Source organism: Guyanagaster necrorhizus (genome assembly GCF_019112545.1).
Source record: "Guyanagaster necrorhizus MCA 3950 unplaced genomic scaffold BT62scaffold_7, whole genome shotgun sequence".
NCBI lineage: Eukaryota > Fungi > Basidiomycota > Agaricomycetes > Agaricales > Physalacriaceae > Guyanagaster > Guyanagaster necrorhizus.
Window position 1 is genome coordinate 388,628 of NW_025064886.1, and position 22,184 is coordinate 410,811.

Sequence of the window (22,184 nt, forward strand, 5' to 3'; positions counted from 1 at the left end):
AGTAGACATCAGTATTGATGAGTCTTATGTTCAAGCTCTTAATTCATATCCCTCCTTCCACAGTTCTTCTCACGTCGCGACAGATTAGCTGCATCAATAATAATCCTCCGAAATTGTCGCTTTCTTCCTCAGATGATAGTGGCCAGTTTGACGTCAGATTCCCAAATGGTGCTCAATGTGCTTTCGGTGGCCATGGCGCTAGTTTTATAGAACAGTGTGTCTTTTTGCTTTTGGCACTGTAGGGCAACACCTCCTATACTTCCCAGATTAGAACCATCTGCACGTCGTTTCTGCCTTCGCTGTTGCTCTTCACCAAACGATCAAACCAACTGTGATTGTCACCAAGATCGAGCCGATTGCTCTTGTGGTCCCTGGCATATACCACTTTTCGAGTAACTTGCGCTGAGAATTCCCGTGGCAGAGGATTCTCACACGCACCAGAACTAACTATAGATTGTTACTGTACTACATGAATCCACTACTAATCATCATCATCATCATATACGATGCGGTGGCAGTCCATGAAATAACCAAGTTGAACGATTAGCCAAAGAAAACATCTTTAAACCCCCAAGTGAAACAGCAACGACGACTGTCAACTATGACAGTGCTTCGGCAACGACTTTACAAAAAGTTTCCGGGTCGTTCCAATGAAGCTGAAAGAGGAGACCAAACATAAGTTAAGTGCTATCTCCTGATTGACCTACTCACCAAATGATTTGCATTCTTGATATCAATAAACCGATTCGGACGAACAGTCTTCCCTGAAGCTACCGCCGCAGTGTATCTTTTCTCATTCTCCAGTGCGCCCAACACCATATGCCAACCCGATCGTGTGCAAACCAGAGTCGTAAATCTGACATCGGGAAGGACCGACCTTGCCAGCTCTTCATCGTATAGCGCTCGGTCAGCTTGTCGATGCAACATCGGTTCCACAACTGAGCAAGATGCTGGCCCCAAATCCGCCGTGAATGCCGCAGCAGGGTCAGCCATCTTCTGCAGTTCCTCAGGCGTGATATGGTCTACGGATGCATCTTTGCCGATCCAGCTGTAGTCAAGTCCCGCAGAAGATCGAGAAGACAAGTCGTGATCGAACCATCCTGTAACGTACTTCATGAAGTGCTCAGGTGTGCGCAGAGCCTCGGCAAGTTTTTGCACTGAAACGCCAGGAGGTGGATCGGAGCTGTAGCCGTAAGCCATCATGGGTGAATCTCATGTTCGAATTAGTAAATCTCTGGCGTGTTCAACATTAGCAATAGCTCACCATAAATGATTGCGGCCCGCAAAAAAGGCTGGATTTGCCCATACAGCCGTTCTGTTATGACATCTGGCTGACCGAATAAAGACAGGATAACCGGACCTCCCGATGACCACCCTAGTATCGCGAGACCACCCGACCTGTTGTCCCTACTCCGAGGCGTTACATGCTCATTATCAATGAACCATGCGAGGAAATTTGCGACATCCAGTGCAACGACGTGTAGGTAGCCTTCTCGGCCATGACGAAGATCGTCGAGTTGTGCCTCCTGGAACCTGGCGCTTCCGGGGTAGTGCCGGCGGTTCACCACGACGGCGCGTATGTTATGTTTTGGGAAAAGCGGGAGGACCTTTCGAAAACTCTCTGGTGTAGGCCGGTTGAGCTACACGACAGTGACTAGCGACAGTCCACGTACCTCCAGTAAGTGCCGTACCATGGTATATAACCAAAGTGGTGTATGTCGTAGAATCGGGTACGGGCCCACTGTCTTGGAAGAACAGTCCCCCGGTGGAGTCAACGGGTGCGACAACCATAATGTGGAAGCGATGGCATTAGTGTATGGTGGCAAACGAGCTTTATATGGTTCATGAGTTGGGCATGGCGTGCGCACGGCGATTGCAAATGTGGAATTTGACACTGGAACATTCATCGGTCACTAGAGGGGTAAGCATGAAAACTTCTTAAATCAGGTTTTGTCATCACATTTCACCAAGCAGTGCGACCAACGACATTGCCGGTCTCATACCATGCGATTCAATCAATCCCGTCGTCCGATCGCAGCGGGTGAGGCGAAGGGTACATAGTAGGAGACAGGGTAGGATGCTCAGCCTCAAGTCTGGCAAAAATGCAGGACCCGAACAAAGAGACCGTCCTCGGAATACCCGACTATCGCTTAAGAACGTCGATTCGAGTTATTCGAAGTTGATTCGAAGACAACGCCTTCAAACGAAAATTCGACTTGTGACGACGTCGCGGAACCAAATCCGCATCTGAGAACTGGAGTGACAGATAAGACGTGGATTCTCCGATTGTAGTACCCTCGGAGTTCTCTTGTCCCATCGCCTCAGGTTGATGCTAACCTAGCAACAGAGTGGGGAAATGCCGTTGAAACAGTTGCGGAACCATTAACACGCGCCCGGCTGCGAATTCGACGGCGCAGTCCGCACCAAGTTTAGATAGAAAAGCGCCGGAGAGACAACAGGAAGGTACAGGGACGTAGTTCTGTTGTCATGAGACGCCCCCATAAGAAGAGTCGGAAGATGCTGTCCTGTCTGCATTGCGTTTGCATTAACACATAGGAATCCCTCAGGCGAGGAAAGTCTGTAGGTGTTTGACATGGGGGAATACAGGAAGGGAAGCGCATATCCCCTACCGCTTTGTCCATCAGAAAATGGCCACTAGTGAAATGTCTTCGAGATGAGATCGAGGTCCGAGTGCATGACGATCTCACGCGGCCCGAATTGATGCGCCACATTACCATATGATGATCACATCTGAAAGCGCTCTACTGGCGCAAATCGTGGCCCTCCGACTTGTAATTGTCAGATTTGCATGTTCGGCAATGTCCCAGAGCATCCTTGTGGGACGAAATCTAAATGATGCGGACAAAAAAAAAGGTCTCCCTAGCGGCTCCTTGTAAAGTCCGCATTGGTGCCACTGCAAACAACAGGAGGAAACTGTCCAAGCAGGAAGCCCTGGCTTTGCATTAAACCCATATAAAGGATAGGAATGTTTCCAGAATGTAAAAGCAGGCGTAGGTTTTCATAGGACCAACATTTTCTGCCTTGAGATGAGCATGGCGCATAAACGGTAAAACAGACACGCACGAAAAGCACTACTTGATCGCTTAGGCATCCGCGGTCAAGGATGTAGGTTCAACTTCAGATCTGCGCGTACACGATCATCCGATCCATGGAGATCAGTACCTTGTGCTGAAGCATGTCCACGAGGGTGTAAGCGGTCTCTAGACTTTCATCTTGTGCATCTGGCAAACGAGACAGGCGAAGTTCAATACTGGACATCCGAGTCTGAGGGACTTTCTCTGGTCCATCCAACCCACAGCAAGATCGGAAAAGCTTAACAAATAGTCGAAGCTCATGCGCATTTTGTACGACAGGGTTTTTCGCATTTACAGAGATGGTGCCGAGGTGCCCCAACTGATCGATTGTCAAACGGGTGATCGACTGGTCTGTGACGACAACATTAATTGTGAGGTGTCGAAGCTGGGTTAAGAAACGATAAAGTGGGAATAAGTAGACTAGGGTCGTAGGGTCACCACCGAAAACGGTGATTGCATGAAGTTGGCAATTCGATCGCTGTAGACGCCGTCAAGGCGGAAATGCTCCACGTACAGTAATACAATTCCAAGAGGGAGGGTAGTGTCAGGGTTCGTAAGGGCTCGTCCAGGTTATCATTTCCCTCTCCCAACATAATTTTGGTCAATGGGCATGTCCGCAGAGTATCAAAGGTCCTATGACATGCTTCCACCGTCAGATCGTAAGATTTTGCAGCCAAGGACCGCCGGCGACGAAACGGGTGTTTGGTACTTGCTTTATTTCAAACGATCGAAGTTGTGCCCAAGGAAAGCCTCCGACGGAGATACTGGAAAGATTTGGGGCATAGGGTGCCAGACAAGAAAGACCCTTAGCGGTATGTTCTTGATGAAAAGGTCCAGCCTCTCGAGACATCGCGAACTGTTCCAGCGTTGAAGAAGAGGTTCGATGCTGGGACAGGGAGGTAAGGAGCGACCGACCGCCAGTGGTGGATAGTATAATGGAGAGGAGAGGAGTGCCTAGCTGAAAGACGGCAATGATTGAACCATCCATTGGCATTGAGATCAGAAGAGGTCATGATCATCGCAGGTGCTGCTGAAGCAGGTATATGGCTTGATGCCAAGATGCATTACCGGCGCCGCCAATGCGATCTAAATTGACTCCAACGTCAATTCACAACTGAGGCGTGGCATTGATTATGGCCTCCACAGGCTACCCACCTGCACCAATGTACATGGGACCATGACTCTGGTCAAAGAAGACGAGCCGGAGTCCACTGCGTCACTCTGGCACATTTGAAATATGTGTGCCAGAGCTGCTTGATTGGCGATAAGCGGGACTCGGCATGAGCTGGTAATCTTTTAGCGCAGCCCCCATTTTTGTTTTTTCATTTGAAGATCGAAAAAAAGTGGACATATACGCGTGGATCTGCTCTTCAAGCCCGTACAGTCTCTTCGACATCCTGTTTCTGGCAGCCTAAATTTGGACAATCTGAGCATCTGCGGGACTGCGTTGGACTTTAAAAGCTCTTGGCTGCATTCGATTCAGTTTGACGGCAGGACAGACCAACACAGTTAGGACATCGATAGCCACTGGCATTCGACGGGTGGGGGGAGCTTTGCACGGGGCGTGAGCATTTAAAACGTTTGTGAACGAACTACCAGGACTGACCGTTTGCATAATGTTGCAAAAAGGACGACAAGATCTATTCAACAAACAGTTGGTACGCAAGACAAGGCAAGTTTGGTCAACGTACTGGAACGGGACAAGAGTGTTCGAGTCAAGGTTGCCTCAAAGGCGCCGTCGACGACGCTGGTTCTGTTCGGGTTCTGATTTGTTATCGCACGTGACTTTAGAAGCAGAAATCTCGGTCGGGTACTGGATAAGCGCGGCCACGACAATGCACGACTCGCTGTATGAACAAACTCCTCCCAAAGTTTCGCCTCCCTCGACGATGTCGACGAGATCGCACCGATCTCGTCAGACTCACCGTACCCAATATACCATGCCGCAACCACATCCTGCACCAACTCCATCGCCAGTTCCGTCGAACATAGCCGAAAATCTGCATATGCCCAGCAATGAATCCTATAATTTTGATCCTAATGAGCCGTACATTGCAGTAGCAGGCCAAGAGAGCCTTATGGGTGCGCAGTCACCGCCCCCACCTGGTGGATACCGACCAGCTGGAGGTGGCTGGGGAGATTTCGTAGGAGGGTTCAGAAGAGTCTTGGGAGTCGGGGGTGGGAAACGTGGTAAGGCAGATGTGGCGCCAATGCGAGTCCCGTCGACCCGTATTTCGATGCCGAGACCTTTGTTAGCACCTCCCCGGGACGTCGAGCGAGAGGCCCAACAGCAACCATACCCTCAGCCTCTTCCTCAGCTGTATCGGCGGCCGACACCCCCACCACCAGCTTCTGCTCATGGGGCAAACGATTCTGTTGATGGAGAGACTACAGCCGTTGACCACGAACCTAGGCAGCCGGTACATGTACGCCACAATCCAGGCCCTCTCCCACCCCAGATTCCTTCCCATATGATAGGCAGTCCAGTACTCGCTGAGCCTCAGCCAGGTTCTGATTATGCTAAGATGAATGACATGGTCACTCCGCCGCCTACAGAGATGTCGTTTTCGTCATATATGTCACGCGTTGGGCAGTTCTTCCGCGATCTCAACAATCTACCATGGATAGCAGAAAGGATTACAGTTGATTACGTTCCCGGTCAGCCTACGCAGCGGCTGGGAAGGAGGAGGTCGGGGTCGACGAGGCCATCGCAGCAGGTCATGTCGTGGTATGGTGGACCGCATGGATCAGTGAATTTGTTGTCAGATGGATCAGCATCCATAAGATATCGACAGATGCCGTCGCAGTCGCCATATCCATACGGATCCCCACCGCCGCCTATCCACCTGATATCCCAGCAACCACAAATGGGCATGGCATACACCAATCCGGCCTCCATAAACCAACCCCCCCAGGCTTTCATGATGCATCCTCACTACCCTGTGGGCTACATCCCATACCAGTCTGATACCGCAAACATCTATGCGCCCCAGCCGCAGCTGGCATCAACGCAAACTTCCGGACAGTATCCATATCCTCATCATCCACAGCAATCCGTATAATGCCATCTAATGCCATCCATTTTGCGATATCTATTCTTTGTGGCACTTTCGTACTCTCTATCTACCCTCTTACGGCGTTCATATCACGAACCAAATACCGCGCAACTTATAACTTGTCCCTTGTCTTTGCAATGCTCCACCCTCGTTTTTTTCGATTTATGTCGCAGTACCCCGGACAATCTTTTATACCACCTTAAATACTGGAGTGGGTTTGGTATAGACTACATATAGCACTTGTAAAATGGGTTATATTCTGTGGATGTCAGTAAAACTTATAAAAACCAGACGTTACAGTAAGCAACGCAAAGCGCGGGGGGCATTGTGGTGGTGCAATGCGGATCGGAAGCCGCATTCCACGTTTCTCTGCTGGACATGTCAACGATATTTGGATCAACTGTTCAGCCTGCTACGGTTTCTTTATTTTCTTCCACCGGATCCCAGCCTTTATATCTGTTCGAATCAGCGCAGGACGACTCCCTACCCACGGAATCCTTTATTCATCTTCTCAACGATACATCCTCCGAACCAATACCAGAGTCTCCTCGTAAACTAATCTCCCCACCCTCTATTGAATCGGATGTTTGTGATGGTAATGGATATTCGCTATGCCAGACGGTGCTCCATATACAATCTCCCACTCTCCAAGCGACGTACATCAAATCCAAAGGAGATCTGGGCCTAAACCACCCTTGGTTTAATCTCCAGGTGCGCACCCTAGGCCGCGAATGGAGTTTCGAAATTGGGATTGTAGACCGGATGAAGAGAGTCGGTGTCATAAGGCTGTCAACCTTCCAGGTATTCCATCTTATGCGATCTCCCTCTATTTTTCTTCCGAAGATAACATTGCCCTTTTTTTCTTATGCATTTCTTGTATGTTGTCCCCGGAGCCTAACCATCTATTTTTCGGCAGAAGTCAGCGCGACTCAAACTTCCAGTACGAGGCAAACCAGCGCTTCTTCACCTGCCATTGCCATTTCCGATGGCCTCTGAGTCTTCGCACCTTCTGACAGCTTGGTCAACTGTCACACTCAATCTTCCTTCCCTGATGCCCCATTTCTCCGACCTGTCATTGCTTGAAGACAATGGCGATGCGCGCCGCTCACTCAACACAGTCGCTGGGGCATTCTCTCACATCTCGTATGTGAAGATATACTCTACATGTCGACTGAGGCGGATCTGGTTCAGCCAAGAGGGACCCGGGGCGGAGCTTCCATGGGAGTTTCAGCTGTACTCAGATGCGTAAAGAATGGAGCCGTGATCTACAGTTGCACCTGCAGCGTGCACATCCTCGTTCTATCAATCGGGGCAAGTGCCTATCTCTATCGGATTTCATTGATGCGCCATCTTCATGGGTCAGGCATAATACACTCAATCTCCCAATCTCATTCTGCCACCTCCCGAACGCGGATCAACGTAACGTTACTACTCTGCCAATTCCGGCGAATGCGTAAAATGCGGTCATGCTTTATTATGAGGAGTAAAATGAAATCTGTTCTACGTGTACATTCCATAAATTGCCTGATTATACTACTACTACTACTAGATTCAAAGATGAGGGAAGCAAAGAAGTAAGAGTACACATTGATCGCGTATGCGAGATTGGAAAGCTGAATATCGTCCATACATGCGACTGACTATGACCGAAATCCCCGAGGGAAGTATCTCAACGCCTATTTATTATCCATAAAACGTGGCGCTCTCTGCACTCCCTCGAACATGACTAACCATCTCCATGCCAATACTGGAAAACGGAGATGAAAGATGATACGGCATACGCCTCATGGACTAGAAAGAGACGGCCATCAAACACTGGATCAAGGATAAAAGAGAGACTATACCGTAGTACTGCGATTTGGATCCGAGGTCGGATGGGAGTAAGAATTAACGGTGTACGACGGTTCATGCAATGGATCCGATGCAGAGCTGTCACCGGCATACAAGCTGTAGTTCGATGCTGGAGTCGTGTATGGTGCAGAACCGGGTCTTGTCATGTCGTAGGTCAAAGACGGAGTGCCTGAGGAGACGCTGCTTCTAGACGACTGCGACGATCGAGCAACGGGCTGCTGTACTTGCTCCCATTGCTGTTGGTACATCGTCGGGAACCTGCACGTCGCGGACATTACTGCCGTTGACGATGAAGCGGGGGTGCACGCATCTGAACGCCGGTGCCATTGATGATAAGGAACTAAATCATAATCAGTTCGTTGTTGTACTGGGGGGGGGGGGGGAGGAAATCCTTACGAGCATTAGTATTACGAGGTATGGTACTGTTGTTGACGAGGGCTTGGCTGGGTTGGTTGAGCATGGGTGCGATTCCCTTGAATTGGACATCTACAGCCCTTTCCACGCATGCATTGGATAGAGGCGGAATTAACGAAGAGTCGGATGAATTTCTCCTGGATGGCAGAGGAGAAACTCGCGACGGTACAGTATCACCCATGAATCCTGCCAAGGACGACGAAGAGCTGACTACACAGAAATCATAAGCATGACGAAGACGCGAAGAGTATAAGGCCACTTGCACTTATAACTCGGTTCACTGGGATTACGAAGACATCTTCTGCCCCAGTCGTCAAAGTCAGATTCTTGCTTGAGGGAATATTCGTATGGGGTCTGGGATGGGATGGGGGCGACAACTGATGTTGGTGCGGCCACGGGTATAGGCGAAGAAGATGGCGAGGAATGAACCAGGCTCTCGAGGCTCTCGGCCGTGGAGTATTCTGCACTCGGCGACTCGGAAGTGAAGATGGCCTCCGTCAACTTATACCTTTGACTTGGTCTTTCATCGTCGTCACCTTCCTCATAATCATCACGCTTTCTTTTGACTCCCGCAGCCTCAAAACTAGGCGATAACCTTTCTAGCTTGCCGACGTCTACGCGAGTGAGCTCTGGTAGCTCAGAGCTGAAGATCCCAGCATCGTAACTGGGAATTTGCCACTCAGGTAGCATTACAGGCATCGACTCGAGAGGTCCTGCTTCCTCCCCGCACCAGGTAAGGGTGGTCGATGGATTTCCACCGTGTATAGTGAAAGGATTGAGGCGGAACACGCCCATCATACTGCGCATGTCGTCGTTGGCTTGCGTGGCACGGAGGGGGACCTGCGTCGGGGGCGCAAGAGACTGAGAGAGCAGCGACCGGCCTATTAGTTCCGACTGGGCAGGAGAATGAGCGTGCTCCGGGAAAGGCGAACATCGCCCCACAGCGAGCAGAGGTTCGATAATAAATCTGGGGGATCCCGGCTCCTCCTTGATGGATTCTACAGGCTTTGAACGATAGGTGCGAGACTTGGACGGGGGTTTCGAAATGGGACGGGGCGAGGGCGAGGGCGACGAGGAGAGGGACTCGAACGCGAGAGTCGCCGGATGAACTATAGTATCATCCAGAGATTCGTTCCAGAGATTGTCGGGGGCCAGGGTCGCGCTAAGCGAGGACGCAGAAGCCAGCGTCGATCGTGGAACAAAATTCCAATTCCAGTGAGAGGGACCAGTGAGTGTCGGGTATGGAAGTGGTGATTCAGTCACCACTGATGATAGTAATTGACCGAACTTGTGCATCGCGCCTAGTTTCTGGTCAGTATCGCAGTCTGCTGATGATGGATATAGTTTTGTCAAAGGGTACAGAGACCGGTAATCTGGAATAGAAAAATGTTGATCAATGTCGGAGAATAGATTACGTTGTAGGACAGACATTACCTCGTATGCGCGTATATGGCTGGTCGCGACTTGTCTCGATGAGAAAGAAATGGCTAACCGTCCTACGACGCGTCTGTCTTCAAGTACGACACGGACAGAGCAGACAGTCGCGGCGACCTGGAGGACTGAAACAGAAAGGCCACATACTCCCATCCAATCGTTCCTACATTTCATTCATACTCTACAACGCTCCCATGAGATCGCCGCACCCCCATCTCATTCCCATGCACGGCAGCGGAGCTCCCCGTTCCATCCCTCTGGGTTGCAGGTGGCCTCCAGATGCACCAAGATTCATTCGTCAAAAGAACCGTATCCTCCCCAATTGCTCTTTCCGGGCATGTTTCGCAGATGGATCCGCAATGCTTCTTACGCCGCAACCGGTAACAACTTTCACATTGTCACATGATACTCCGACCCAACTCCGCAGCCAAATACTTCACATTCCGACAATGCCGTTGCCGGCACACCCCACAAACCCCATTTGGCGCCTCACCATTTTCACTTCATCACACTCTTCTTCGAACGATCTTCACCTTCGTATAGGCATTTATCAGGGCGGTTGTACGCGCCTTTCCATGAGAGTCACAACCCCGTTTTTTGTTCAACATTGAATGGAGATTCAATCAATCAATTTCATCCATTTGACCACTGGGTCTAACATACTGTCTTGTCACTCTTCGATGTAAATCTACCCCCACAATGATCGTTTTTTATGAAATGCATCCGAAAACGAGTCGCACAGTTTGCCACTTTCCGCTCAAGCTCTCACCCCCGCCACCACCGACGCCACAGACATTCGGGCATCGGTGAACACCCCACATTGAGCTTCCGCTGCATTGATCGCCGGCCAAAGAATCGCCATCGTCGCCGTGGATATGTCGGTACTTCATTCACCGTCCTAGATCACTAGAAGCTTGAATAAGACCAGAATCATGGTCTTACCAGCGAACACTATGGTTTTGAACACATACATCTTCAGAGACAGGAAATGGTATCGAAATCATCAAAACAAGACGGCAAAAGAAAGAAAGAAAGAAGGCATGGAAGCCATCTCTTTGAATATAGACCTTGAGAGACTGAATCAACAACTGTAGACTGAATCACGTACCCAGGCAGTGATGGTCACAGCTGTGACCGAGGCACACGAAGTCGTCGAAGTAGAAGCATCGCCAGGAACCCGCAGAGGAGGAAAAGACGCCCACATTGTTGTTGTCAACGACGAGAAGTTAATGAACCCTTCTACAGGAGGTTTGAAGCAGTAGTAAGGCAGGGGTGTGGAAAGGTTATTGCGTTTACCACACGTAACAAAGTTTTCGCATCAAGTACTGTCCGTTTGTCTGAGGTCCAGGGTTTCATTTCTCCGGGAATGAGAGGAAAGCGAAGACACGAATAACAGCACGGAAAGCATGGGAAGCGTTTTGTCATTTAACGATAGAGTTCCAAGGGACTCAATGAATACATACCGGGTTTCGAGAAGGGTCGAGAAAGCTCCGAATGTTCATAACCGAGAATTAAAACACCATTGCCCAGTCAGCACAATACAACTGCAGCAACCGGTGACTAAGTCAAGCATTTCCGATCGAGTGTAGGAAAAGAGGCCAAAAGAGCGCGAACGTGCGGTTCTGCTGGCGTTTAATCGCACGCTGGATGAGCCGAATGTAACGAGATTTGGACACGAAAAGGCACACGTAGAGATGTACCGTCATTTCATTCCCCGAAGATCAAGGAGAGCGACGATGAGACGTAGAAACGGTCAAGTCGAAGGGCGTATGAAGCATCGGGTGAAGAACGGGTGCCACTCTAAAGAAAACTGCGAATGATCTTCCCAAGTTGATAGGTAGGTACGGTACGCACCTAAACCGTCAGTCTTAATATAGAGAGACGCACCAAGATCCGGTCACAAATCGTCCCGACGAGTCGTTGGGTTAGGTGAGGGTTTTCTCCACACGAAGAGCGCGAGCCGCATGTCGCAGATAAAAAATCATTCGGTTCAAATCAGCTGGCGCGTCATGGAGGACGTAGACGTTGGTATGGTCAGAGCAGCAAAGAATACCTCCAGTGTCGGCAGAAGAGCGGAAGGCAACCCAGGAGCATGATTCCCAGTCCTTTGTATGGTGGTCAGGAGAAACGCTAGTGAGACAGGAGGAGACATGTCCGAACCTGTAGCCGCGAGCATGTTCAGAAGACATACAAATCAAGCCAAGGCCAATGAGAACTTGCACCGTATCGAGTTAGACCGTGATACGTCAAATCTTCCTCCGTCTTGGTCGAGAGTAAGATTAGTCTTTTGAGAGCGCCGTAAAACAGAGACCGGCATCGAGTATTAAGGACAAGAACATGAAATGGATGTGAGCTGTCCAACATAGTTATCTTATCAGAACGAGACAAAAAAAAAAAGAGAATCTAGAAAGGGGATCTGGTATGGAGAAAGTGAGGATTGTCGTAAAGGCAGATCTACCCGTAAAGATTGAGTTGAATGTGTGAGTCTCGGAAATGGAATTCGAAATTCAGGTTGAACCATATCCCCACGTGGCGATGACTTCGGATCTCACTTTCCGACTCGAAGTATAATTATGTGTTTTCTTCTCTTGCTTAATCTGACGAGCTATAATGATTCGAGTACCGAAATCATCGGCGCAGCGAACTTCCTATTGCCAACTTAACTACTACTACCAGGTAGTAACATAGCCTGAGCGTGGGTGTATGATTGAAAGATTTTCGTTTTCTACTGGCTCACCTTCGATTTTGTAGCACCATCATCCACTATTCGGAGTCCGTGTCGATGGCAGCACACCGTTCCGCATTTTGAGCACAAGATACCATAAATTCCGTTACTATGCTCTCATCACTGGCGGCTACAGCGTTCACACCGCGGACATCAATAGCTCTCTTTTTATAGCATTAGCCATCACTGCTTGTAAGCAAATGGTGAGTGACTCCCGCGGTACCCCGACCGATGTTACGGATTAGGGCAATGAACAGTCCACCGGCTACTAATTTCCCATCGTAGAGTCTTCCATCAGAGATTTTGCCCTGTGTGTCGTTCTCGATTATTGGCCCGTACTGAAGCCTGTCCCCGACCTCGCGTAATCATGCAGACGGTCGATGTCCCCGGGGTTGCAACGTTGACTAGTTAGGCCCTTCGATCGATTTAAACGGGTTCTACACTAGCCAGGAGACTGGCCCTCGTTCAGGTTTACTCGGGCACTACCGGTTCGAAATACATGAGCTTCATCCACGTATTTTGCCTTCCATCCTTCCACCATCACTGCGAAACATACGTCCTAGATGACCACGGCACATGTAACAATATTACATGCGGAGACACTATCTTTGATCATCAGAGAGGGAAGTCGTGCCATGATAGCAATCTCTTTCCCACTTGATGGAGCGCAACAGCTTTACAATGCTAGCGAATGGGAAGATTTGTGGGCTTTGAGACTGACATATCAATGTCTCAATGAAATCATTATACCTACTTTTTTGACGTCCATGTCAACCTTTGTGGATCGAGAATATTCAAGGCGTTATCCCAACTCAAGACCTTTTGCTTGCGGTGGACTCGGGTCACCCAGTTCGTGAAGAATTTGAACATTCTGTCGCTAATTTTTATAACATGGGGATAACTTCTGTTCACACTGCGAATTTGTGCATTTTCTGATCAAGAGTGTAGTTACAGGCACTTTAGGCTAGCCTGAAGGCGTCAAGACATATTGAGTCTGCTATATGCTCTTTGTACAGTGTCGAACGTGTCTCCTATGTTTCCTTTCCCTCCCCTTGTCGATTCGTGTCGATAGTATTCTCTCATAGACTACACGCTTGTCAGTACAACCCAAAGAACACTGTTCGAGTTGGACTTGACGCTTTAGCATATCTTCCAAACCCCACGACTCTGACGATTTCTGGAGACACCGCGACAAATTGGCACGACACTCAATTCCATAGCTTCACCAATATCATTGACTTCACGATCGAAGCCCCGGCTGGTGCACACCTAGAACGTCATCTGCACAATTTCACGATTAGCAACCCTCGTCTTCAACGTTCGTGTGTGATATTTCAGCCACAGTACCTTGGTGTGGGATGAAAACTCGATGTAGCCTATATTTTTGACAAGGAGACGGGTCCATTTGCTCTTCAATATCTGGAGCTTTATGGTAGATGGAGAATATCTGACCCATCTTGCATAGGGCAGCTCACGTCTCTTACGTCGGTTTGTCTTTCTGACGATGATGATGGGGGAAGCAGTTTGACTATACTATACTATTATCTTATCTAGTCAACCCTCTGAAGAAGCTAGTATTTCCCTTGCCAGCCGCTAAGCGAGGAAAACTGGGAAAGAGTGACCGCATTTTGATCGCCCACCTTTCTTCGTATTCGGGCCTAGAAGAACTCACTGTCAGCGCTTTTGGGGTGAAGTTCTTTCGAAAGGCTCTTCCTCGCCATATTGATATTCTCGCAAAACTCGTCTTGGAATATGGATTTTGGGGCGGCTCTCCTTCGGATTACGACTTTACGGCTGTTTCTCAGCTTCACAATCTTCAGCATTTAGAAATCACCTTGCTGTCCATAATTCTAGCGGCCAGTGAAGTAATGGTTCCAACGGCCGTAAGTTCCGTATTTTTCCAAGCCATTAGTATGAGCTAAATTTAGCAATTCATTAGGTTGTGTGGCTAGACCATAGCGACTTGCTTGTACAACCTTCGCAACCTTCATATACACGTTATAGACATGCCCTCAACGCTTCTGCTACACAGACGAACTCAAAATGAATGTGGACAAAATTATCCAGCACTACATCAACATCGGCCAGAATTGTCCACTTCCTCTTCGTGTCCACGTACACGCATGGGAACGGATGTCTGTCACATACCACATCATTGGCGCTCGCTTCATACAAGTCTGCTGTTTCAGGCACACGGCTGAATCTCAAGAGCTTCCTTGTGAAACTGATGGTAGACGGAAATTGTTCAGGATCTGGGCTGCTGGAATGCCTTTCATGTTCATTCGTCATTGGTTCGAAGCTTATTCGGTGGGATTGTCTTTTTTATTTTGGGCTTAACGGTTGCGCTTGTAACAGCGCTCGTGGTGATGATACGCTGGATGACATGGAGAGCTTACGACAATTTATCTTTAAGACCTGCTATATTGGTTCTCTGAGCTTCGCGCGTCTTCGAGCGCTCGTGTCAGGCTGTCGGGATACCCTTGGAGGAATTGCTTCAATCCGTTGAAAATGAGATCGTTATGATAATAGCTGCTTTATCGGAGGAATTTTTACCCGTGAACCAGTCCTCATAGCCAAATTAGATACGTGCAAGATCAGGATTGGGGTCTACTGCTGTTACATACCGCTTCTTCTTCCACAACCTCCGAGACCATATCTTGATGTCTAACAGTCTTTTAATTCCATCCACCACGCGCGCTTCCACTCGTTATTATCGATGGATCTATCAAGATATAGTCTCTTTGTCAATTGGGAACGTGTATAGACCGCGTAAACATATAACTCATCGCAACGCCCTTGAAAGAACCCAGAGCTTTAGAGCGGCGGAGCTTGCAGATAAGGATCGAAGTACTTACGGTCGTTATAGTCCGGTCTTCGTGGTATTTAGATGCGTTCTACAATTTGAGTGAGAATTGCGGTCGTATTAGTCCATGCCAGTCGCGCACACCCCGTGGGCCAAAATGCCGTCTATGAGCGTGCACGTAGTGTGTAATGTACCAACAATGAACTACGCCACACGATGTGACTTTGAAGCTTCGAACGATTCATCAACCATTATCCGAAGCAACACGATGAACGGGGACGAAAACTGACCTCTTTGGCGACTAGTTTCTGCCCCAGTGAACTCAGCTTCCACCATGTTGGAGTATCCCGTTGATACTGTTCTAACAGACACGGGGCTATGAGCGTACCTGCCCATGCTTCAAAGTCCATTGTAACCGCGGAACGAGAAATTTCAAATTTCTTTTGAAGGTGAAGAAAGCCCTGCTGTCGGCTCTGCTGTGTCATTTCGCTGAGATGTGAGCCTCTACAATTAATCCTTGATATTTCTATTGCGCGTGCCCTCTGCATCATCAGTGGAGCACCGGCTTTCCTATGATGTCAATTGATGAGATCGATAGGACTGAAGCCGGAGGAGTACGTGAAAGACACTCAGCAAGGTCCGAAACTAGCTGATGGCTCAAGTCCATTAGCAACCGCGGGTGCCATTGCGTGATGGAACACCACCCCTGCCGTTACCTCTTGTTAGGAGAGCTCTTTTTGGTGGTCTGACCTGTCCATCTATCGCATTTAACTCCTACTGAAGGATCGAATTCCGGAGCTTGCAGCTTACGTCTCACAGGGGGACTTCAAAGAAGTCCTTGAGGTCAGCTTTACACTACTTCAGGGGCAATATTCAATAAACCAGCGCATGTATATTTGGCCGTCCGGCTACTCGGAGTCAAAGGACACCGTGACTATTGCCTCTTTCAAAAAATATGGATCCAGAATCCGTCAAGCGATATTGAACTGCACGGCTTCTGGGAATGGGTTTGACTGAGGCAGGTGGAAGCGCGTTTGGACCCAAATGTAGCGCAACCTATAGATCGTGAGACGACTAAGTCATTCGCGGGATCATGTTTACGTACCTCTCCACTGACAGCACCACTTCGACCACTTGCTAATGGCCTCACATCAACGTGGTAAGTTGCGAGCTGCATCAAGTCACGGAACAATTGATCTGGCATGCCATAGACCACCAAATGATGTCGGATAAGTAATGTTGCTTGATGCTTTACAAAAGAAGGGTTCAATATCATTCACCTCGTCCGGAAACTCAAAATTATACCTTGATGCATTGAGCCCTCAAGGCACGGCAAAATCGAAGAATGTCAAGGGTTGATACTCCAATCCATTCCAGCGTTGAGACATCGTCAAGAATGACAAGTGAGTCAGGAGTGCATTCCTTCAGGGCTTCGACAACTACGTTGAATATCTGCCTCAATCCGGATTCTTCTGGCTCAAAGGAAGAAATGTCGACGAATGTAAGACTGCCTGAGTTCTCCTCCTGGGCCAAATTAACGTTCTATAAATATTTTAATCTGAGAATGGGCATCCGAACGTTAGATACATACGTGCTTTGATGCTATAGCCTGCCATTTCGCCCACCCTTCGGACACGGACAGAATAATCCGTTTTCCTTCCTTGCTTTCTTTTACATGCGAAATTAGCTTTTGGTGAAGAATGAAGTCTGCAGGTGAGGGAAGCTCATCGGTAATGAGCTGTATAATCCCCTGAGGCAAATCCAAAGGTGTAAAACTCATGTACACAGTGGTGTGCGTACAAGGCAAACTGCCATCGGCAATTTCCGTTATTTATTTAACTTCCTCGATGATACCAAATTAAATTATTTTGAAGCTTGAACTATCGCATGAGTATCACGGATTCCATCACCAGGGTCTGTTGCAGCGTCTTCTCATTGTGGTCGAGGTTGACTGGGATGGCAGTTACACTTCCCGGGGCAATAGTCCAATATCCGACACCCCACCATTTCCTATATCAACTTCTCTTTCAACTTCTCTTTCAAATCCTCCCATTCTGCCTACGGTCCCAGAGCGTGTTACTTTGGAGATCCACCAAGGTACATCTTGCAGTCCATTTCTCTCCCAGGCAATAGCTCAAAGTTTGCAGTTATGGCATAGCAAGCCAAACAGTCGAGCTTACGGTGTACTTCTTCTCCGCGGTCTCGCCGAATTCTATGCTTCTTCTTCCGCCGCTTTCAGCTTCAGATACTCACCCACGATATCACATCTCTATCGGCACCAACCCTTACGCCGAGTTCGTACATAACGGCCATCCGAAAGGGAGCGTCAGAGTACGGTGAACTCGTAGGAGAATTTGAGTGAGTCTATTTGACGTCGCAAACTGTATTACGAACATTGATTGTGGTCGTGTGCATCAGAATGAGTTTGACTAGTAAATTAAAGCCTCCAACTGTTTATATATGTGGTCAGGAAGCACTGCTAAGTAACACCTTGGATGACGCCAGGCAGCACGTAGGAGCAAACCTATCTTCCTTCCTGATTTTCTGTTGACTCATTTCCCTCTCCATCTTCAGAGTATATTGTGGAAGGGACAAGTCAATAATTTGTTTTGGGATGATGGCTCGACTACAAAGAAGGTATGCATAAGAAAGTCATGTCAAGATTTCTCAAGCTTACCAATTGAAAGTGCTACCATAGTGAGCGCTGCAGATCATATGAAATCTTAGCTGAATTCAGTGTGCCAAAAGGACTTCAACGGTCAGGGGAGCCAGCACAGCTCACGCAACTTAAAATATATCCGGAAAGTCAAGAACACTTTGATGACATCCTGATATCTATCCTCGTTCTGGAGGGGAAACGCACCACCTTGGCTGTGAAAGACGAAGCTATGCTTGCAATTTCATCCATCCGAAAACCTATGGGAGCTATATACACGCCGTCACTGTCTCGCGACATCAGATCTGCAGTAACGGATGTTGGAAGACTTTCACGACAGCGACGCTGTCGTTACACGGACGTTCCACCGTCCGGGGAAGGAGATGACTACAACAATCAGCTTCATTCTTTGTAATATGGGTGACCAATATGTGTGTCCCTGTTATCATGATAGCATGCTTCTTACTTGTGTGTCACAAGGCAATAAAACGGTTTTTTCGAATCGAAGTGAAACACGCCTTGCAATAACGGCGCCAATTTGCTGTATCCAGTCAGCTGTTCGCTCTGGGTCCATCTCCTATCGTCTGGCACCGACGTGTCCGTAGCTTATCACAACAGAACGTAAGACAACCATTAAATTTGATGTTGATTATTTCCCGCGATCATTGTATTAACTATGTAAGGCAGCCTCTCTCCATGTTGTCCTGCGCTTCATGTGGACGTTCTCAGTCTTGGCCGTGAATCAAATGTCAGATGCCGTTTACAACCACCGGAAAGCTTCCTGGGATCGTCTGGTATGCAACATACGAACTAACAGTTCAACGCCTTGGTCCCTCCGACGCGTGCTCCCGAGCGAAGTTGACCACAGTTTGACCATCCATTCCAAGTTGACGTCGGTCATGACGTTTTAGCGTGGCGGGCTATGCCATAGCTACGGATCCGTGTACGTTCTGAACCTGGAAGCTGATATTTACGCGCCAAGGACGTCTCGCTACTTGGCAGCGTGCTGATACCATGCGTATCAGCAGAGCTCCAGGACCCATACGAGATCCTTAACTTCATGCCGTGAATATAAGCACGCTGTATATGTTTCCCTCTCGGAGTCCTTCACCTCTAGCACATTTTAATCTTTTGGCTGGCCCCCTTTCTTTTCCTTGTTGTCGCCATTCATTCATATAACTGATCAGTCATCGTTATTTATTCTCCTAGCTAGTGTGGCCTTCGTTCATTTTTGTCTTTCCTTCCTCATGCAGGGTGTCGGGTTTCTCCTTTGGCTTATTACAGCACCAGTCTTGGTTCTGAACGCGCATCTCGGTCATCCACATCGACAGGCCGGAGCTTGCTGTTTTGTTTCAGGGTAACCAGCAGTTCGAGTCAAAGATGCCGAGCGAGAACCCAACGCTTCTAGTCAATCTTACGGAGAATGGACAAGGTAATTAAGAGTGGCTTGGATCTGATCAAGCGAAAATGGAGCCGGAGTTCGTGTTCATTGGATGCTCAGATAGCCGAGTAAACGAAGGTACCGTCTTCGACGCCAGACCAGGCACGCTTTTTATGAAGCGCAACATCGTGAAGCAGTTTATTGCGGAGGATTTTAATGCGTACGTTGTCTACGAGGTGATGGTATGCTTGATTCGAGTCTAATAACTTCGCAGGCAATCAATCGTAGCTTATGCCATTTCCGAGCTTCATGTTCAGCATATCATTGTGATGGGTCACTACGGGTGAGGTGGCGTCACGGCAGCGATCGCTACACCGCCAGAAGAGCCGCTCGATGCAGCGATTACTGCTGTGAAAAATTGGATTGCGTATCATAATTCGACGAGGTGTGACATATTCTTACTCATCATGGTTAGCGGATTCTGAGTTGTAATAGAGTAGAAATCTCTCACTTCGAGAGAAGAACGCTGTTTTTGAAGTGGTCGAAGAACCCGAGCCAAAGAACGCAAGTGCCAGTCCTCATTCTCCTCAACATCCCTTACTTAACATTCTCTTTGTAGCTGGTCTTCGTGCTCTTATCGAGGAGAACGTCAAGGTTAGTGTCCAGCCCGTCGCGGCATCCACCGTCATCCAGGACGTATGTTATCTCGCCCTCCTGACTAGTTGTGCCCCTAACGAACTCATAGCATTTCGTTGCCCTTGCTCAAGCTGGCGGCGTCAATGAGAAAGGGAAGACGCTCGCCACCGTATCCATTCATGGACGAAATACAGAATCTAGTCGTCAGTGTCGGTCCTCCAGGAATCGATATCCCATCTGTCCCCTTCGCTACAGATAGTAGTGAGGAAATAGATCTCTGGAAGATACGTCTGAGAAGCCAATACTTGCTTTCCAGAAATTGTGCAAGATGTCCACTGTTTGGTCTACAAACTCTCCAGCACCTGTATTGTCTACAAAATACTCCTTACTCGTGCACATAACAGTGTATATCGACGGCTTGAAGGATTAGAAGACTGATAAATCTCCAGGTATCTATTATTCCTGTGACTCGGTGCTCCTAGGTACCATTACCGTGCTTGCTTATTTAGCAGCAGTGGGCCTTTCAGTGTTTCATAAATCTCTAATACTGATCCACATTATAAATTAAACGTATACATAGCTCCAACTGCAGTCTTGCATAGAATTACATCCAGCAGTATGATGACCGATACCTGCACCCGTAAGGACCACCTCATTATTTGTAGTATGTTTAAAGCACACATATCATAAGCATCACTGCGAACATGGCATGGTACATATAGGAAACGGACAATTTTATATACTTAGAGCTTGTTAAGAGAAGCAGCAGTAACATTCTGTCCAGCTGCCTTCGCCCGCTTACGCAACATCTGGGTCGACTTGTTGCCACGGAGTCCACCGCCCCATTGCCGGCGCTGGTCTTCATACTTGTCAGAGCTAAACAGCATTATTATTCAGTGACATACAGCTCAGAAAAGACAGCCCAACTCACAAGTTGGCCTTGGCAGCGCTGATGAGGGTAGCGAGCTCTCGCTGGTCCTCACTCTTGACTTCTTGCAGGGCGACGACTGCAGAAGTTTTCTTGTGCACAACAGTACCCAGGCGAGCTTTGCCCTTGACGATGACGTAGGGGACACCCATCTTGCGGCAGAGGGCAGGGAGGAAGACCACAAGCTCAATAGGGTCGACATCATGGGCGATGACAACGAGAGACGCTTTCTTAGCCTCAATCAGGGCGACAATATGGTTAAGGCCATACTTGACGAAAAGAGGCTTCTTGGTCTCCTACAAGGATGAGGCGGTATGAGAAAATGAGCACGATCAGAACGAACAATGCATACCTCCTTCTTTCCCTCAGCAGCTGCAGCAGCGGTAGCCTGCAGACGAGCTTTTTTCTCAACGGTTGACTCTGGGCGGTATTTGTTCAAGAGTTTGAACAATTGCGTCGCCGTATTCTTGTCCAAGGTGTGGGAAAATTGGGCGATGGCAGGAGGAACCTTGAGGCGCTGGTTGAGGATGACTTTTTGGCGCTGCAAGCGAACATATTCAGGCCACTTGACGAAACGCGTAAGATCTGTCGGATGCTGGATGTCTTGTCCTACAGGAACAATCAAAACACCACTACTAACGCGAGCTTGAGAACATGACGTACCAATACCGAAGTTTTTGGGCTTAGCCTCGAAAAGAGGGTTCTTCTTTGCCTTAGTCGCCTTGCTGGCGCCAAAGGGAGCGGCGGCGGGCCTCTTACCAGATCCTGACTTGGCAGCTTTGGGCTGGTCATTGAGACGAAGCAGTCAGCAAAACGTCTGACTTTCTTGTGCCTCGGAGCTCTAGCGCCGTGCACTTTACAGTACATGGCCCAGCATATCACATCATGGCATCAGCCCAGCGATTAGAGATTGCACGCGTAGACTGCAGATGTCAACTTGAGTACGACTATGAACGTCATCCAGGTGAGAAACTTGCCATCCACCTCATTCCTCCACCGAAGAGGGCCATGTTTGCACCGACGCCAGAGCTTGGAAGGCCAAAAAGTTGATTCTCACCATTTTTACGATAGTCTTGAGGCCTTGACGGGAAAAGCTTGAGGATGGAGGATGAGTTCGTCCTGAACTTGAAAAATGTGTGTGACTAAGCCTATAATTTTGGAAATTACGTCCCGACCTAAGGGTTAAATAATGTACTTTGAAAACT

At 48.5% G+C, this 22,184-nt stretch overlaps 12 protein-coding genes across 12 annotated transcripts; 6 read left to right on the top strand and 6 right to left on the bottom strand.

Annotated features, from left to right (window-relative positions):
• Positions 1–268: 268 nt before the first annotated feature.
• On the bottom strand, positions 269–2,110 carry BT62DRAFT_708298 (uncharacterized protein). Its single transcript, XM_043181967.1, has 4 exons — positions 1,674–2,110; positions 1,265–1,621; positions 712–1,211; positions 269–656 (listed from the first exon to the last, which is right to left on the bottom strand). Exons 1-4 carry the CDS (start codon positions 1,789–1,791, stop codon positions 600–602), a joined length of 1,032 nt encoding a protein of 343 aa, XP_043041976.1. The 5' UTR covers positions 1,792–2,110; the 3' UTR covers positions 269–599.
• Positions 2,111–2,382: 272 nt separating this feature from the next.
• On the bottom strand, positions 2,383–4,089 carry BT62DRAFT_1003192 (uncharacterized protein; the record flags this gene model as incomplete). The annotated part of the gene is made up of 3 exons (XM_043176917.1): positions 2,383–2,626; positions 3,155–3,573; positions 3,805–4,089. The coding sequence occupies 3 exons, from the start codon at positions 4,087–4,089 to the stop codon at positions 2,383–2,385; spliced, it is 948 nt and encodes a 315-aa protein (XP_043041977.1).
• Positions 4,090–4,786: 697 nt separating this feature from the next.
• BT62DRAFT_929562 (uncharacterized protein) lies at positions 4,787–6,456 on the top strand. The gene has a single exon (XM_043185744.1). The coding sequence runs from the start codon at positions 4,931–4,933 to the stop codon at positions 6,155–6,157; it is 1,227 nt and encodes a 408-aa protein (XP_043041978.1). The 5' UTR covers positions 4,787–4,930; the 3' UTR covers positions 6,158–6,456.
• A 57-nt stretch (positions 6,457–6,513) lies between these two features.
• BT62DRAFT_929563 (uncharacterized protein) lies at positions 6,514–7,687 on the top strand. The gene is made up of 2 exons (XM_043185745.1): positions 6,514–6,952; positions 7,068–7,687. Exons 1-2 carry the CDS (start codon positions 6,530–6,532, stop codon positions 7,398–7,400), a joined length of 756 nt encoding a protein of 251 aa, XP_043041979.1. The 5' UTR covers positions 6,514–6,529; the 3' UTR covers positions 7,401–7,687.
• BT62DRAFT_708316 (uncharacterized protein) lies at positions 7,471–7,884 on the bottom strand. The gene has a single exon (XM_043181968.1). The coding sequence runs from the start codon at positions 7,777–7,779 to the stop codon at positions 7,540–7,542; it is 240 nt and encodes a 79-aa protein (XP_043041980.1). The 5' UTR covers positions 7,780–7,884; the 3' UTR covers positions 7,471–7,539.
• Positions 7,500–10,202, bottom strand: BT62DRAFT_708358 (uncharacterized protein). Its single transcript, XM_043181969.1, has 5 exons — positions 9,851–10,202; positions 8,676–9,789; positions 8,399–8,622; positions 7,996–8,342; positions 7,500–7,942 (listed from the first exon to the last, which is right to left on the bottom strand). The coding sequence occupies exons 2-5, from the start codon at positions 9,710–9,712 to the stop codon at positions 7,835–7,837; spliced, it is 1,716 nt and encodes a 571-aa protein (XP_043041981.1). The 5' UTR covers positions 9,713–9,789; positions 9,851–10,202; the 3' UTR covers positions 7,500–7,834.
• On the top strand, positions 10,045–11,670 carry BT62DRAFT_1003196 (uncharacterized protein; the record flags this gene model as incomplete). Its single annotated transcript, XM_043176918.1, has 6 exons — positions 10,045–10,411; positions 10,593–10,656; positions 10,704–10,731; positions 10,963–11,098; positions 11,161–11,177; positions 11,440–11,670. The coding sequence occupies 6 exons, from the start codon at positions 10,045–10,047 to the stop codon at positions 11,668–11,670; spliced, it is 843 nt and encodes a 280-aa protein (XP_043041982.1).
• A 1,672-nt stretch (positions 11,671–13,342) lies between these two features.
• BT62DRAFT_1003198 (uncharacterized protein) lies at positions 13,343–15,081 on the top strand (the record flags this gene model as incomplete). Its single annotated transcript, XM_043176919.1, has 8 exons — positions 13,343–13,424; positions 13,648–13,893; positions 13,951–14,007; positions 14,041–14,097; positions 14,166–14,458; positions 14,515–14,544; positions 14,580–14,866; positions 14,931–15,081. The coding sequence occupies 8 exons, from the start codon at positions 13,343–13,345 to the stop codon at positions 15,079–15,081; spliced, it is 1,203 nt and encodes a 400-aa protein (XP_043041983.1).
• Positions 15,082–16,186: 1,105 nt separating this feature from the next.
• BT62DRAFT_964874 (uncharacterized protein) lies at positions 16,187–17,190 on the bottom strand. Its single transcript, XM_043188749.1, has 4 exons — positions 16,970–17,190; positions 16,684–16,920; positions 16,484–16,627; positions 16,187–16,434 (listed from the first exon to the last, which is right to left on the bottom strand). Exons 1-4 carry the CDS (start codon positions 17,156–17,158, stop codon positions 16,297–16,299), a joined length of 708 nt encoding a protein of 235 aa, XP_043041984.1. The 5' UTR covers positions 17,159–17,190; the 3' UTR covers positions 16,187–16,296.
• Positions 17,191–17,230: 40 nt separating this feature from the next.
• Positions 17,231–18,691, top strand: BT62DRAFT_1074059 (uncharacterized protein). The gene is made up of 7 exons (XM_043178988.1): positions 17,231–17,292; positions 17,342–17,475; positions 17,537–17,709; positions 17,953–18,015; positions 18,066–18,075; positions 18,127–18,465; positions 18,515–18,691. The coding sequence occupies exons 3-6, from the start codon at positions 17,593–17,595 to the stop codon at positions 18,447–18,449; spliced, it is 513 nt and encodes a 170-aa protein (XP_043041985.1). The 5' UTR covers positions 17,231–17,292; positions 17,342–17,475; positions 17,537–17,592; the 3' UTR covers positions 18,450–18,465; positions 18,515–18,691.
• Positions 18,692–19,414: 723 nt separating this feature from the next.
• Positions 19,415–20,481, top strand: BT62DRAFT_918101 (uncharacterized protein; the record flags this gene model as incomplete). The annotated part of the gene is made up of 5 exons (XM_043184073.1): positions 19,415–19,466; positions 19,497–19,657; positions 19,911–20,111; positions 20,161–20,254; positions 20,456–20,481. 5 exons carry the CDS (start codon positions 19,415–19,417, stop codon positions 20,479–20,481), a joined length of 534 nt encoding a protein of 177 aa, XP_043041986.1.
• A 313-nt stretch (positions 20,482–20,794) lies between these two features.
• BT62DRAFT_979505 (L30e-like protein) lies at positions 20,795–21,846 on the bottom strand (the record flags this gene model as incomplete). The annotated part of the gene is made up of 5 exons (XM_043189441.1): positions 20,795–20,927; positions 20,983–21,275; positions 21,332–21,588; positions 21,643–21,763; positions 21,802–21,846. 5 exons carry the CDS (start codon positions 21,844–21,846, stop codon positions 20,795–20,797), a joined length of 849 nt encoding a protein of 282 aa, XP_043041987.1.
• Positions 21,847–22,184: the final 338 nt, after the last annotated feature.

Excerpts from the sequence above, each read along its gene's own strand:
- BT62DRAFT_708298 (XM_043181967.1), bottom strand. The coding sequence starts at position 1,791 with ATGGTTGTCGCACCCGTTGACTCCACCGGGGGACTGTTCTTCCAAGAC. Across the intron at positions 1,212-1,264 it reads GCGGGCCGCAATCATTTATG|ATTCACCCATGATGGCTTAC; the intron begins GTGAGCTATTGC and ends TTCGAACATGAG. Across the intron at positions 657-711 it reads TCAAGAATGCAAATCATTTG|CTTCATTGGAACGACCCGGA; the intron begins GTGAGTAGGTCA and ends CTCCTCTTTCAG.
- BT62DRAFT_929562 (XM_043185744.1), top strand. The coding sequence starts at position 4,931 with ATGCACGACTCGCTGTATGAACAAACTCCTCCCAAAGTTTCGCCTCCC.
- BT62DRAFT_929563 (XM_043185745.1), top strand. The coding sequence starts at position 6,530 with ATGTCAACGATATTTGGATCAACTGTTCAGCCTGCTACGGTTTCTTTA. Across the intron at positions 6,953-7,067 it reads TAAGGCTGTCAACCTTCCAG|AAGTCAGCGCGACTCAAACT; the intron begins GTATTCCATCTT and ends ATTTTTCGGCAG.
- BT62DRAFT_708316 (XM_043181968.1), bottom strand. The coding sequence starts at position 7,779 with ATGGACGATATTCAGCTTTCCAATCTCGCATACGCGATCAATGTGTAC.
- BT62DRAFT_708358 (XM_043181969.1), bottom strand. The coding sequence starts at position 9,712 with ATGCACAAGTTCGGTCAATTACTATCATCAGTGGTGACTGAATCACCA. Across the intron at positions 8,623-8,675 it reads GAACCGAGTTATAAGTGCAA|CTCTTCGTCGTCCTTGGCAG; the intron begins GTGGCCTTATAC and ends CTGTGTAGTCAG. Across the intron at positions 7,943-7,995 it reads ATCCAAATCGCAGTACTACG|TCCATGAGGCGTATGCCGTA; the intron begins GTATAGTCTCTC and ends GTCTCTTTCTAG.
- BT62DRAFT_964874 (XM_043188749.1), bottom strand. The coding sequence starts at position 17,158 with ATGAGTTTTACACCTTTGGATTTGCCTCAGGGGATTATACAGCTCATT. Across the intron at positions 16,921-16,969 it reads AGGCTATAGCATCAAAGCAC|AACGTTAATTTGGCCCAGGA; the intron begins GTATGTATCTAA and ends AAATATTTATAG. Across the intron at positions 16,628-16,683 it reads TGAGGGCTCAATGCATCAAG|CATCAAGCAACATTACTTAT; the intron begins GTATAATTTTGA and ends TCTTTTGTAAAG.
- BT62DRAFT_1074059 (XM_043178988.1), top strand. The coding sequence starts at position 17,593 with ATGCTTCTTCTTCCGCCGCTTTCAGCTTCAGATACTCACCCACGATAT. Across the intron at positions 17,710-17,952 it reads ATCCGAAAGGGAGCGTCAGA|AGTATATTGTGGAAGGGACA; the intron begins GTACGGTGAACT and ends CTCCATCTTCAG.